Below are 12045 nucleotides of genomic sequence, written 5' to 3'. Positions count from 1 at the left end.
GGTTCGAGACCCGGGGCCGGCGAGGGCCTTTCTGTGCGGAGTTTGCATGTTCTCCCTGTGGGTTTCCTCCGGGTGCTCCGGTTTCCCCCACAGTCCAAAGACATGCAGGTTAGGTTAACCGGTGACTCTAAATTGAGCGTAGGTGTGAGTGTGAATGGTTGTGTGTCTGTGTGTCAGCCCTGTGATGACCTGGCGACTTGTCCAGGGTGTACCCCGCCTTTCGCCCGTAGTCAGCTGGGATAGGCTCCAGCTTGCCTGCGACCCTGTAGAACAGGATAAAGCGGCTCGAGATAATGAGATGAGATGAGATTCATGTCACGTTTTGCAGGTAAATCCCAGCAACCTTTGTTATTCTGCAAAGCTCTACTCGGACTGGATTAGTTTCCCAGGGGGACGTGAGTAATCGGTTTTTACATGCATGTCTCCTCAGTGATAAAACGCTCACATCCAGACAGCAATAAAATGACCACAAAGGGTTGAATTGTATTTTCTACAAACCAGGATGTTTGCATCACGCGGTCATATGATCACGTTTCACGTTCACAACATGGCGTCCAAGCGAGGCACTGGAAGTAAGAGTGGATCACTTTTACTCCTGATGCAATGCACGCTCTAACGGAATCTGAGGTGGAACAGAGGTCACAGCAGTGACTCGGCTTTAATTAAGACACTGGGCTACCTGGTCATCTCTTGGCACCACCAAGATGACACAGTTGGACTCTTGTGCAAGCCACTTAAATATTAACATTCATTCATTCACTCGTCTTTAGTAACTGCTTTATCCTGGTAAGGGTCATGAATCCGGAGCCGATACCGGGAATGCTAGATGGCAAAACAGGAATAAATAGTCCATTACACGGTATCATGCATATGCACGTTCTCACACTTATACATATGTCATCTTGGATATGAATGTCATGGCGATATTTAGGTTTTCAGTAATTTCTTTGAACTGTTCTTTTTCTGTGGCAGAATGATTGTACAGCATACAGCTTTAATTAAAAAAAAAAAAAACACTAGAATTTGGTGCACAAGCTTTAATTTTCTTTGGGTTTTCTGACATCAATACAGGCTCAAAATTATACATACAGCACACCTAATATTTGGGTAAAATGTCTCTTTGCAAGATTCACCTTGACCAAACATTTTTGTTTACCATGAACAAGCTTCTGGCAGAATTCTGGTCGGATGTTTCATGACTCTTCATGGTAGAATTGGTAGAGTTCAATCAAATTTTTTGTTTTATTTTTTTTCTTGGCATGGACTCGACTTATAAGCACGGTCCATATATTTTCAACAGGGTTGAAGTCAGGACTTGTTTTAAGCTTAATGTTCGCCTGCTTTATCCTCCACAACCAGCTCTGATGCGTGTTTGGGTTCATTGTCCTGTTGTAACTCCCAAGTCGTGTTTACGTTTCTGATGGTTTATGCTGAAGAATTCTGAGGTCGTCCTCCTTCTTCATTATTCCATCCACTTTGTGCAATGAACCAGTTCCACTGGCAGCAAAACAGCCCCAGAGCATGATGATCCTACCACCACCACCAGCTGGTACAGTGTCCCTCTGTACATGGTGGTCATTGTGGCCAAACAACTCAATCTTTGTCTCATCTGACCATACAGCTGTCCTCCAGAAGGCTTTTTCTTTGTCCGTGTGGTCAGCTTCAAACTTTAGTTAAGCTGGAAGGTGTCAATTTTGCAGCAGGGGGTTATTTCTTGGATAGCAGCCTCTTAGTCCATGGTGATCTGAACTGTAGACAGTGATCCATCAGCTTCCAGTTCATGGCAGGGCTGTGCCATGGTGGTTCCCAGGTTGTTCATGACCATCCAAACCAATTTGCTTTCAGCTAAGGGTGACAGTTTGGGTTTTCTTGAAGCAAAGTGGCTTGGCAAAGTGACTACACCTCACAATAACTTGGATACAATTGTTTGAACTAATCTTGGGATCTGCAATTGTTTAGAAATGGCTCCAAGAAACATTCCGGAGTTGTGTATATCTAAGATCCTCTTTCTCAGATCTGCACTGAGCTCCTTGGACTTTCCCATTTTACTGTGTGCTGGTCAATCCAGTGAGTGCTGTAAACAAACCGTTTTTACGAAGGCACAGAGAAGCTACCAGCTGTAGTCAATCATGATCACTAACAGGAAGTTAAGAGACCTCGGCCTTGGCAAGATAAGAGACATTTTGGAAGTTTCAGCACCTCCGAATTAATAATCTAAGTGAGCGTATGTAAATATTTGACGCTGTATGTATAATTTTGACCCTGTGTTGATTTCAGAAAATTAAAACTTGTACACCAAATTCTCGTGTATTTTTTTTTTATTAAAGCTGTATGCTGTACAATCATTCTGCCACAGAAAAAGAACAGTTCAAAGATATTATTGAAAACCCAAATATTGCCCTGACATTCATATCACTGTATGTGAACTTCTGACCACAACTGTATCTCTCACTGGTTAGTGCTAATTTACTAGTTCGTCCAGTCCCAGGTATGTGGTCGTCCCCATATGTGGCTGCCTCTTTTAAATGGATGGAATACATCTAAATGTAGTGTGTAGGAGTGTGTAACTGGTGTGTCCCTGGTTGGTGTCCACAAGTGTGGGTGTGAATACAAACCGGGAGAGAGAGAGAGGAGTGTGTAGGACTGTGTAAAGTGTAAAAGTGCAGAGTGTGTAGGAGTGCGTACCAGCCTGTTGTCCTCAGGTGCTCCTGAGAACGTTACTCACCATCTCAGTGCTTGAATTTGTGTTTATATTTAATTTCAAAGCCGCGCTTACATTTGATCATTTTGTCGCTTTTAATTGCCGATCGTGCCGATTTTCAAAATTAATTAATTACATTTAAAAAGAATACCGTAAATATGACTAAAGTCAAGCCTACAATGATGAGGTGTATGTGTATGTGAATTTACTTACGATTAATTTTACTAAATTTGTAATTACCGATTTATAATTTATTACGTTTGTGTTATATTTGCATATTTTATATTTATGTGATCGAGTGATCTGTATGTTTGAAATAGCAGTTTTTTTTGGGGGGGGGATTTATTTATCTTCTTGATTAAATTCCTTTGCTATTTATTAATTATTAACGCTAATTACATTACGTGGCATGTTTAGCGTACTTCAGTGTCTCCAGGGACATCTGTAGGTTGTAGCTGCGCTCCTGTTCTGGCAGTTTGGAGAACTCCACCAGACACGGGTGCTGCCTCTTATTGTCATCCCTTACCTGCAGGACAAACGGAGACAGTGGTGCATTATGGGTAATCCAGCAGCAAACCGTGCAGGCAAACACTGCAACGCTGTCCTATTTCTTCAAAGAAAACAAAACTGAGGTTAAACCGAAGAAAGGAGTCGAGTAAAATGAAGCTCAAACTTAAAAACTCCTAAGAACTGCATTATAGGTGGGCATCTGCGTGGTCTTGTACTTGACACACTGGAGAAGCTAATTAAGAGACTGCCTGTGAAGTGAATCAGGTGTGTCAGTGGAAGAAAAACACAGAGCACGGCAACTTCAGGAGCTGCACTGGAATAGTGAGAGATAGAGAGAGAGAGAGAGAGAGAGAGAGAGAGAGAGAGAGAGAGAGAGAGAGACAGTACATGTTGCCGGTATTAGGGGAGAAAAAAGGCAGAAAGATAGAGAGGAGGCAGTAAGCCTTCATTTGATCATGCTGTGACTTTAATTAGCTGTAACAATAATAGATCACAGAACCAATCACAAAGCTGCCACCCAATCTGTGCTCCACCACTGCGGAGACAGAAAGGGGGATTGATTTCACAGGAAGTGGAATACAGGGATGTTGCATATAACAGCTCGAGATATTCAGAGACTTGTACTTGACCAATTAACAATATTAATTTAATGTCGCAAACAAACATCCAGTACTCAGGTTGTGTCTCTGTCCTTCGCCATGTCTATCCGTCACCCATGCAGGTGTGAATCTACCTTAAATGCATTTAAAACAGGATTTAAACCTCATCAGGATGTCTGAGATGCATTTTACCCACATCATCTATAAGAGCAGGGCTCGACATTAACGGTTGTCCGACTGTCCGGGACAACCAAATCCTCATCTGCCGAATATTTGTTGAAAATCACAATTTTTATAGTAATTATTCAAGAGTTACATCAAAGTTCCAACCAAAACTAGTTCAAGCTCCTCAGTGATCCAGCCACGTTATTGTTTACGAAATTGCGGGAAAGCCGAGTACAGCAGGTGTGTGTACGCGCAAAAATAACTACATCATAAGATCTAATTATAGATTATTAGACTCTGATGCGTAGGTTTGCGATGGGAGGTTGGACAGGATAAGGAACGAGCACATCAGAGGGACAGCGCATGTGCAGAGCTTGGGAATGAAGCTAAGAGAGATGAGAGTGAGATGGTATGGGCGCATCCTGAGAAGAGATGCAGAGCATGTTGGAAGGAGAATGTTGAGGATGGAGCTGCCAGGCAAACGAAAACGAGGAAGGCCAAAGAGGAGATACATGGATGTGGTGAGAGAGGACATGAAAGTGACAGGCGTGGTAGAGAAGGATGCGGAAGACAGGGAGCAACGGAGACGAAAGATCCGCTGTGGCGACCCCTAATCGGGAGCAGCCAGAAGAAGGAGACGACGACTCTGAATTCACTGAAATCGGAGAAATGCGATCAAATACCTCAATAAAATAAATATCCGTGGTGAATCTTCACTTCATTCGGCCATTCATTGTATTTTTCTTTTGTATGGTTCATTTTAACCATCACAAATGTTGTCGTAAAACATTTGGCGGGAATTTTACGACAGTGCCGAACTCACTTATGGTTTATTTTAATTCACAGCGTGATTCTGTCACCCTTATCATGTCCAACTTGTTTTCTTTCAGTGTCATTTCTTTAAATTAATTTATACAGTGGGGCAAAAAAGTATTTAGTCAGCCACCAATTGTGCAAGTTCTCCCACTTAAAAAGATGAGAGAGGCCTGTAATTTTCATCATAGGTACACTTCAACTATGAGGGACAGAATGGGGGGAAAGAATCCAGGAAATCACATTGTAGGATTTTTAATGAATTAATTAAATTCCTGAGTAAAATAAGTATTTGGTCACCTACAAACAAGCAAGATTTCTGGCTCTCACAGACCTGTAACTTCTTCTTTAAGAGGCTCCTCTGTCCTCCACTCGTTACCTGTATTAATGGCACCTGTTTGAACTCGTTATCAGTATAAAAGACACCTGTCCACAACCTCAAACAGTCACACTCCAAACTCCACTATGGCCAAGACCAAAGAGCTGTCAAAGGACACCAGAAACAAAATTGTAGACCTGCACCAGGCTGGGAAGACTGAATCTGCAATAGGTAAGCAGCTTGGTGTGAAGAAATCAACTGTGGGAGCAATTATTAGAAAATGGAAGACATACAAGACCACTGATAATCTCCCTCGATCTGGGGCTCCACGCAAGATCTCACCCCGTGGGGTCAAAATGATCACAAGAACCGTGAGCAAAAATCCCAGAACCACACGGGGGGACCTAGTGAATGACCTGCAGAGAGCCGGGACCAAAGTAACAAAGGCTACCATCAGTAACACACTACGCCGCCAGGGACTCAAATCCTGCAGTGCCAGACGTGTCCCCCTGCTTAAGCCAGTACATGTCCAGGCCCGTCTGAAGTTTGCTAGAGAGCATTTGGATGATCCAGAAGAGGATTGGGAGAATGTCATATGGTCAGATGAAACCAAAATAGAACTTTTTGGTAAAAACTCAACTTGTCATGTTTGGAGGAGAAAGAATGCTGAGTTGCATCCAAAGAACACCATACCTACTGTGAAGCATGGGGGTGGAAACATCATGCTTTGGGGCTGTTTTTCTGCAAAGGGACCAGGACGACTGATCCGTGTAAAGGAAAGAATGAATGGGGCCATGTATCGTGAGATTTTGAGTGAAAACCTCCTTCCATCAGCAAGGGCATTGAAGATGAAACGTGGCTGAGTCTTTCAGCATGACAATGATCCCAAACACACCACCCGGGCAACGAAGGAGTGGCTTCGTAAGAAGCATTTCAAGGTCCTGGAGTGGCCTAGCCAGTCTCCAGATCTCAACCCCATAGAAAATCTTTGGAGGGAGTTGAAAGTCCGTGTTGCCCAGTGACAGCCCCAAAACATCGCTGCTCTAGAGGAGATCTGCATGGAGGAATGGGCCAAAATACCAGCAACAGTGTGTGAAAACCTTGTGAAGACTTACAGAAAACGTTTGACCTCTGTCATTGCCAACAAAGGGTATATAACAAAGTATTGAGATGAACTTTTGTTATTGACCAAATACTTATTTTCCACCATAATTTGTAAATAAATTCTTTAAAAATCAGACAATGTGATTTTCTGGATTTTTTTCTCATTCTGTCTCTCATAGTTGAGGTATACCTATGATGAAAATTACAGGCCTCTCTCATCTTTTTAAGTGGGAGAACTTGCACAATTGGTGACTGACTAAATACTTTTTTGCCCCACTGTACTTCAAGTTTTACTGGATTAATCAGGATTTAACTTTCCTTCCTCCAGAAGCTTTGAATTCGGGTGAGTCTCGCTCTTAAAACTGTAGATCAGGTAATGGGTTAGAACACCACATGCACCAGAATGGGACACTGGATAGTTTTTTGTTTATTGTTCCAGTTAAAGTTTGAGTTTTATTGAAAAATTATAAAATCATTAAAGCAGAATGATGATCATAACTATACCAACTTTTTGATAAACCTTGCTCATCCTTTTCCTTTTATCGAAATAGTAAATACATATGAATAAAAAGGTTATGGTCAGGACAAGAGAAAAATCTTGCTGCTTGTCCGAGTGGATTAAAAAGTTAACGTTGAGCCCTGAAGACTGCATTATTTTTATACAACACCATAGTTTGGAGTGTTTCACTTTATTTTATTTATTTATTTATTTTTTTAGATAAAAGAGCTTTTTTTTATTTAAAAAAAAAAAAATCACCTTTGGCAGCAAAAACTGACAACTCCACAATTTGTTTTTGGCAAAAACAGGCAAATTCGAATTTCGTACGCAACTTGAAAAATATCCGAGACCCACAATGGATAAACGGTATTGAAAACGAAAGAATTAATTGACTTCAAAAAGGCATTATGTCAGCAAAAAATTTGACGGCGATGGTTTAATTTTGTCTGGTTGGCACTTGTTGGTTTTTACACTTGAACTCTTCAGACAGATTGAAATGTTGTGGACGTCCGAGAGAGAAGTTCGTTCCTGCTCTCACCTTTATGTTATCGCAGTTACAGACAGTCGCACCCTCACCATCCTTTCTTTTTCCTCTTTCTTATGACAAAAGAAATTCGAATTATTTGATTTAATGTATGAGCCGCTCTTTATCTTTAATGATGGCAACACCAGGCTCTTGTTGAACCTGATTTTTAAAAAAAATTTTAAAAAATCAGCTTGTTCTTCCAACAAACCAGAAAGCGCACAAACTCCTCTATCCTCTGCCATGTCGGGAAACTTAAAGTTAAAGTGATGATACGTTTTGGGCAATGTTGCTGGGCGACTGCACTTCGACGCTTTCCCATTGAGATCGGGCAACATCATTTCCATCTGAATGATTCTGATAGTTTTGGGCAACTTTTTAAGCTCATCCAATCAAAGTGCTACCAGTGACTCACATGACCACCTGAGAGCTTCTGAAATTTTCAGCAAAGATGGCGGCGTCTCCAATAGTGGCGCGAAGAAAAAGAGAGACGACTTGTATCTTTTTATGGCGGTAAGTTGTTCTGTGTGAACCCAAAGTGGTGAATTTACCTCATCAAATGCTTAGAAAACCAACAGACATTATTTTTATGTGCTAAGGTTGTAATTAAGGGTGTTTTCACACCTGGTCCCCTTTAAAGGAACCAGACTCAGTCCTCTTTAAGTGGACCAAAAAGTGGACCAACAGAAAAAGAACTCAGTTCTTTTTGTGTTCACACTGTGAATTTATTACAAAGAGGACTGGGTTCTCTTTCTGGTCCAGTTAAGCTTTGATGGGGCCTCAGTCCTCTTTCTGTCCACACCAGGTCCTCTAGAGCCCTCAGACCCCCAGTGCACGGAATTCTGGGTAATTTTCTCTTGAATCAAAATGTCTGCTGCCATGCTTGCCCTGCTGTATTCCTTGATCAAAATAGTGCGGATTAAGGAAAATAAATTTATTCCAGCTATCTATGAGCACAAAACACGGCTGGTACGTTCCAAAAGGAAGTTGAGTTTCCCTGCTACAGTCACGTGACCAACTACGGCAAACGAAGAAGTTTAAACTACAGTGAAAAAGGCGAAGTGAACCCGGTGTGCTTTCTGTTCACAATGCGCAGATTAGGCGAACCGTACCGTTGATTTTTAGCGAACCGTGCCGAGACCACCTCCTGAGGTGGTCTCAGTTCAGTTCGCTTTAAAGGGGTCTGGGTACGGTCGGAGTGTTCACATATGCGCAAAAAATGCTGAGTCATCGATCTGAGTTCGGTTAGATGGCTGAAAGGGACCAAGTGTGAAAACACCCAAAGACATCGATTTTTTTTTCAGCTAAGTGTAAACTGCCGTTAGCTAACCACCGCTCCATGGAGGTTGAACGGGATTTCGCTAACTAGCGGTGTTTTTTGCTAACATAGTTAGCTGAAGGTTATTGCTAGCTATGTCGGGATAACGTTGGCTCTCTTGCGTCAAGTTAAACGTGATGGGCAGCTCATGATTTATTTTTTTTTTTTTGAGAGTTGCAATAGAGGTTGTCTAACTTATCGTCCGAGCTAATTCACATACAGAGCACGGCTACTTGCGGAACCCGAGAGTGAAACAGTACAAACTTCAGGATCTAAAAAAAGCTTTTCACAAGCTCTGTCAGGCCCTTTTCCTCCTCATCAGCGTCTCCTGCTCCATGTCCTTTTTTTTTCTTTTTTGCCAAGATGAGAATTAAACGACAATGTTTTTGTGATGCTATCGCATATGTAATTGAGGCTCATACGGTAGCATTTTAAAGGCCCAAGCTGTTTTTTTACATGCATTTTTTATTTCTCTTTGCTATTTGGGCTTATTAGAACCTGATTAGAATAAAAACTAAGCATCATCTTTTGATAAGATGTACTTTTAGAGAAAAAGTATGTCCACATATGTGGATTCTTGTTCCGAATTTCTAAAAAGTGCTGTCCACGCATGTGACCGCTAAGCCCTAGGAGGTTAAAAAGTGTTTATTATTAACAGAATAATGTGGTTATTTTGACTTAAAATAACGGTAAATTATCTTTTGACCAGAGTATCTATTCAGTTTTGTTCCAGAAGTGATACTTACTTGAGTGAAATAAAGGCTGAAGCCAAGACAAACGTGACGGCTGCAAATGTTTCGGTGCCCATCTTTACAGTGTCTGTCTCCCTGGCAAAAGATCTGCTCGTATCTGATTGGCTGCTGCCAACTGTCTGCTGCCCTAATTAGTTGCCCGTTGCCGGCAACACTGTCCAAAAAGTTGCCCCGTGTATCATCATCTTTCGAAAGTGCAGACCCCAGAGACTCCTTTAATACGTGTTCAGACAATAGGATAAGACTACGAGTAGAAACAACACGAACTGGAGCTAAACATATTCACAACTTCCTGAAAGATCTAATTCTGCCAAGTATTTACAGTATCTAGAGCAGAGAGCTGAACTAGGAATAACATGCTGGCCTCCTTTCTGCTTACTCATTTTATGCAAACCCTTTACAGCACTTTAGAGTCGCTCTAATAAATTGGATATATATGTGCGTGCGTGTGTGCTGTGCTGTTCACAATATCACATGAGTCCTCATGCTGGGAGAAGCTATTACAACAAGATATGCAGCAATCATGTGGGAAAACAGCATCTGTTTGGATCATTATCTCAGCTGCATCACACATTACAGTTTCAAATTTAGACAACAAAAGCCCTGTAGATCGTTTGCTTATATACACAGAGTTTAGCTTTCTGCACAGATCATTTTGTTGTTTCTACATATCATGAAGCGATGACGGACATTATTTGTGACGATTTGCTGAACTCACCACGCCGTATGTCCAGCCCAGCTCGATCTTGTTCATGACCCAGAGCTCATGGATGTTCTCTGCCAGCTTCTCTCGGATTCGCTCCAGGTGAGGGGGCAACACAATCTAACGTACACATGCATTCATCACAGTTCATCAATGACCCTAACCCATAACTACGTCATCGCTTGTTTACCGCAATGCATTATGGGCGATCCCCGGGGTCAGCACCGCCGTATTGTTTACTTTCGCCTTTGTCAAACACCGCATTGTTGTGTCTAATCGGTTTTAACCATGCCACCTAAAGTGAACTGCTGTGCGCCTTACTGTGTCTCCACAACAAACAGAACACCGAATTTGAGCTTTTATCAGCTGCCAGTCGAGAAGAAGAGAAGAAAGAAATGGATAAGTTTAACCCGCAACGAAAATCTTCGAACTGAATCGAAATGCACAAGTGTTTGTAGGTTACGTTTCTCTGGTGGGGAAAAGACGGATTTAAACTGTGACCCAGCGATATTTCCACGGTCTGCGGAACGGCCTTCGGTTATAGAAGATTATAACAATCGACGCTGTTCATCGTCTGAAACGAGCGATATTCCAAAGCCTGTGAAACAAAGAAGCAATCTTCAACCTTTTGCCTCTCAACGCACCGAAACACTCCGCAGCCGAACGAGCCTGTCGGACCGATAAGGGTTCTCTTTCGGGTCTGTACCGGTATAATGTTCAGTGTACTTTATTAATGCGTCACCATCTGGGTCGCATACGTATCGATTTAATCCACTGTTTATTAAGTCCTTCACCCTGTAAAACACACCAAAAATTACGTTCAATCCGTGTTCGACACATAAATCCAACAAAATAGTTTATTTCTTAAGATCAGAGATGAGAATGGGACATTTAAAAAAAAAACTCTGAAATGTCTGCCAAGGGCAGACATAATGCACGCAAAGTGTGCATGGGGGGGTTTCAAAGGGGGGTGCGCCTTTATATATATATATATATATATATATATATATATATATATATGTTTTCAAATTCAATGATGGTTTAAAACGTTTATAAACTTTAAGATAACAAATCCCGACAGATATAATTATATATATCGTGAGCGATAATGGAGGTAACTGTAACGATATATTAGATTCCTCCTGACTCGATCTTTGACAATTTAAGTAAAACGTACCTTTGTGCTTTTTTGTTTTGATGTGCTCCTGGATGTTTCTAGCTCCTCTGTTTCCATAATTGATCATACCTGAGCACAGAATACACAGAACCTTTCCCGGCACGTCCACTTTTCGGATATGTTCCATCAGGCACGTCGTCACAGTTTGTGTCCCTATCTGCACGGTAACGCTACTATCGAGCCATGCCCATCGGAAACAGTTCTTTATCCCGTTCGATTTATCGATTTCCCTGGCATGATCCTCATTTTTGCGGTCCAAAACTTTCGCCATATTGGCGAAGTAACTTTGAAAACTAACCAAAATAACGAGAACTTAAGAAGTGATCAAAACCGTGTACGTATAGCTCGTTTCTCCATGAATTGTAGAAGTGAGATGAAACTAGCGCCAAAACGTTGCCGGAAATCGTTGCGAGTTGTCGTTAGCATAAATATTGAAGAAAGCAATGACGATTTCCGTTATCACACCTGCAACTAATTTTGCAATGAGCGTTGCCGAAAGATGCTGGCAGGCGGTCGGTTGGTCCTGCCTGCTTGTGCCACCATAAGCCTCGCCTCGCGCCGACCCCTACCCCCCCCAAAAAAAATTTTCTCAACGGATTTACACGTTTCACAAAAATGACATTTTCAGCGGGAAAAACTCGGAATTTCGCAGATCCACGGAAAATTCTCATCTCTGTAAGAGTTGACTAGACGTAGCAAAATGTTTCAAAATTAGGAACGAAATCATTTAGCATACAAATTATTTATGTTGTTCGCACATTTTCCTCGATTAGGCCTATAAATTTGGCTATACCTGGTCGCAGGACCTGGCAGTCGCTCTAACACGTGAACGTAACTTCGCCATGAACACCACAGCCAATTT

General features: G+C 41.8%; 1 protein-coding gene across 1 annotated transcript in view; it reads right to left on the bottom strand.

Moving 5' to 3' along the window:
• The window catches only part of ryr2a (ryanodine receptor 2a (cardiac)), a 589347-nt gene that overhangs the window by 294456 nt on the left and 282846 nt on the right, over nt 1–12045 (bottom strand). The window contains exons 23-24 of the mRNA XM_060940301.1: nt 10022–10126; nt 3124–3227 (exon numbers count right to left, since the gene is read on the bottom strand). Coding sequence (XP_060796284.1) covers nt 3124–3227; nt 10022–10126 — 209 coding nt within the window. The remainder of the gene's footprint in view (nt 1–3123; nt 3228–10021; nt 10127–12045) is intronic.

Source organism: Neoarius graeffei, chromosome 14 (genome assembly GCF_027579695.1).
Source record: "Neoarius graeffei isolate fNeoGra1 chromosome 14, fNeoGra1.pri, whole genome shotgun sequence".
Classification (NCBI taxonomy): Eukaryota; Metazoa; Chordata; class Actinopteri; order Siluriformes; family Ariidae; genus Neoarius; species Neoarius graeffei.
The sequence above is the reverse complement of the archived record's forward strand: the minus strand, read 5'-3'. Positions and strand labels throughout refer to the sequence as shown.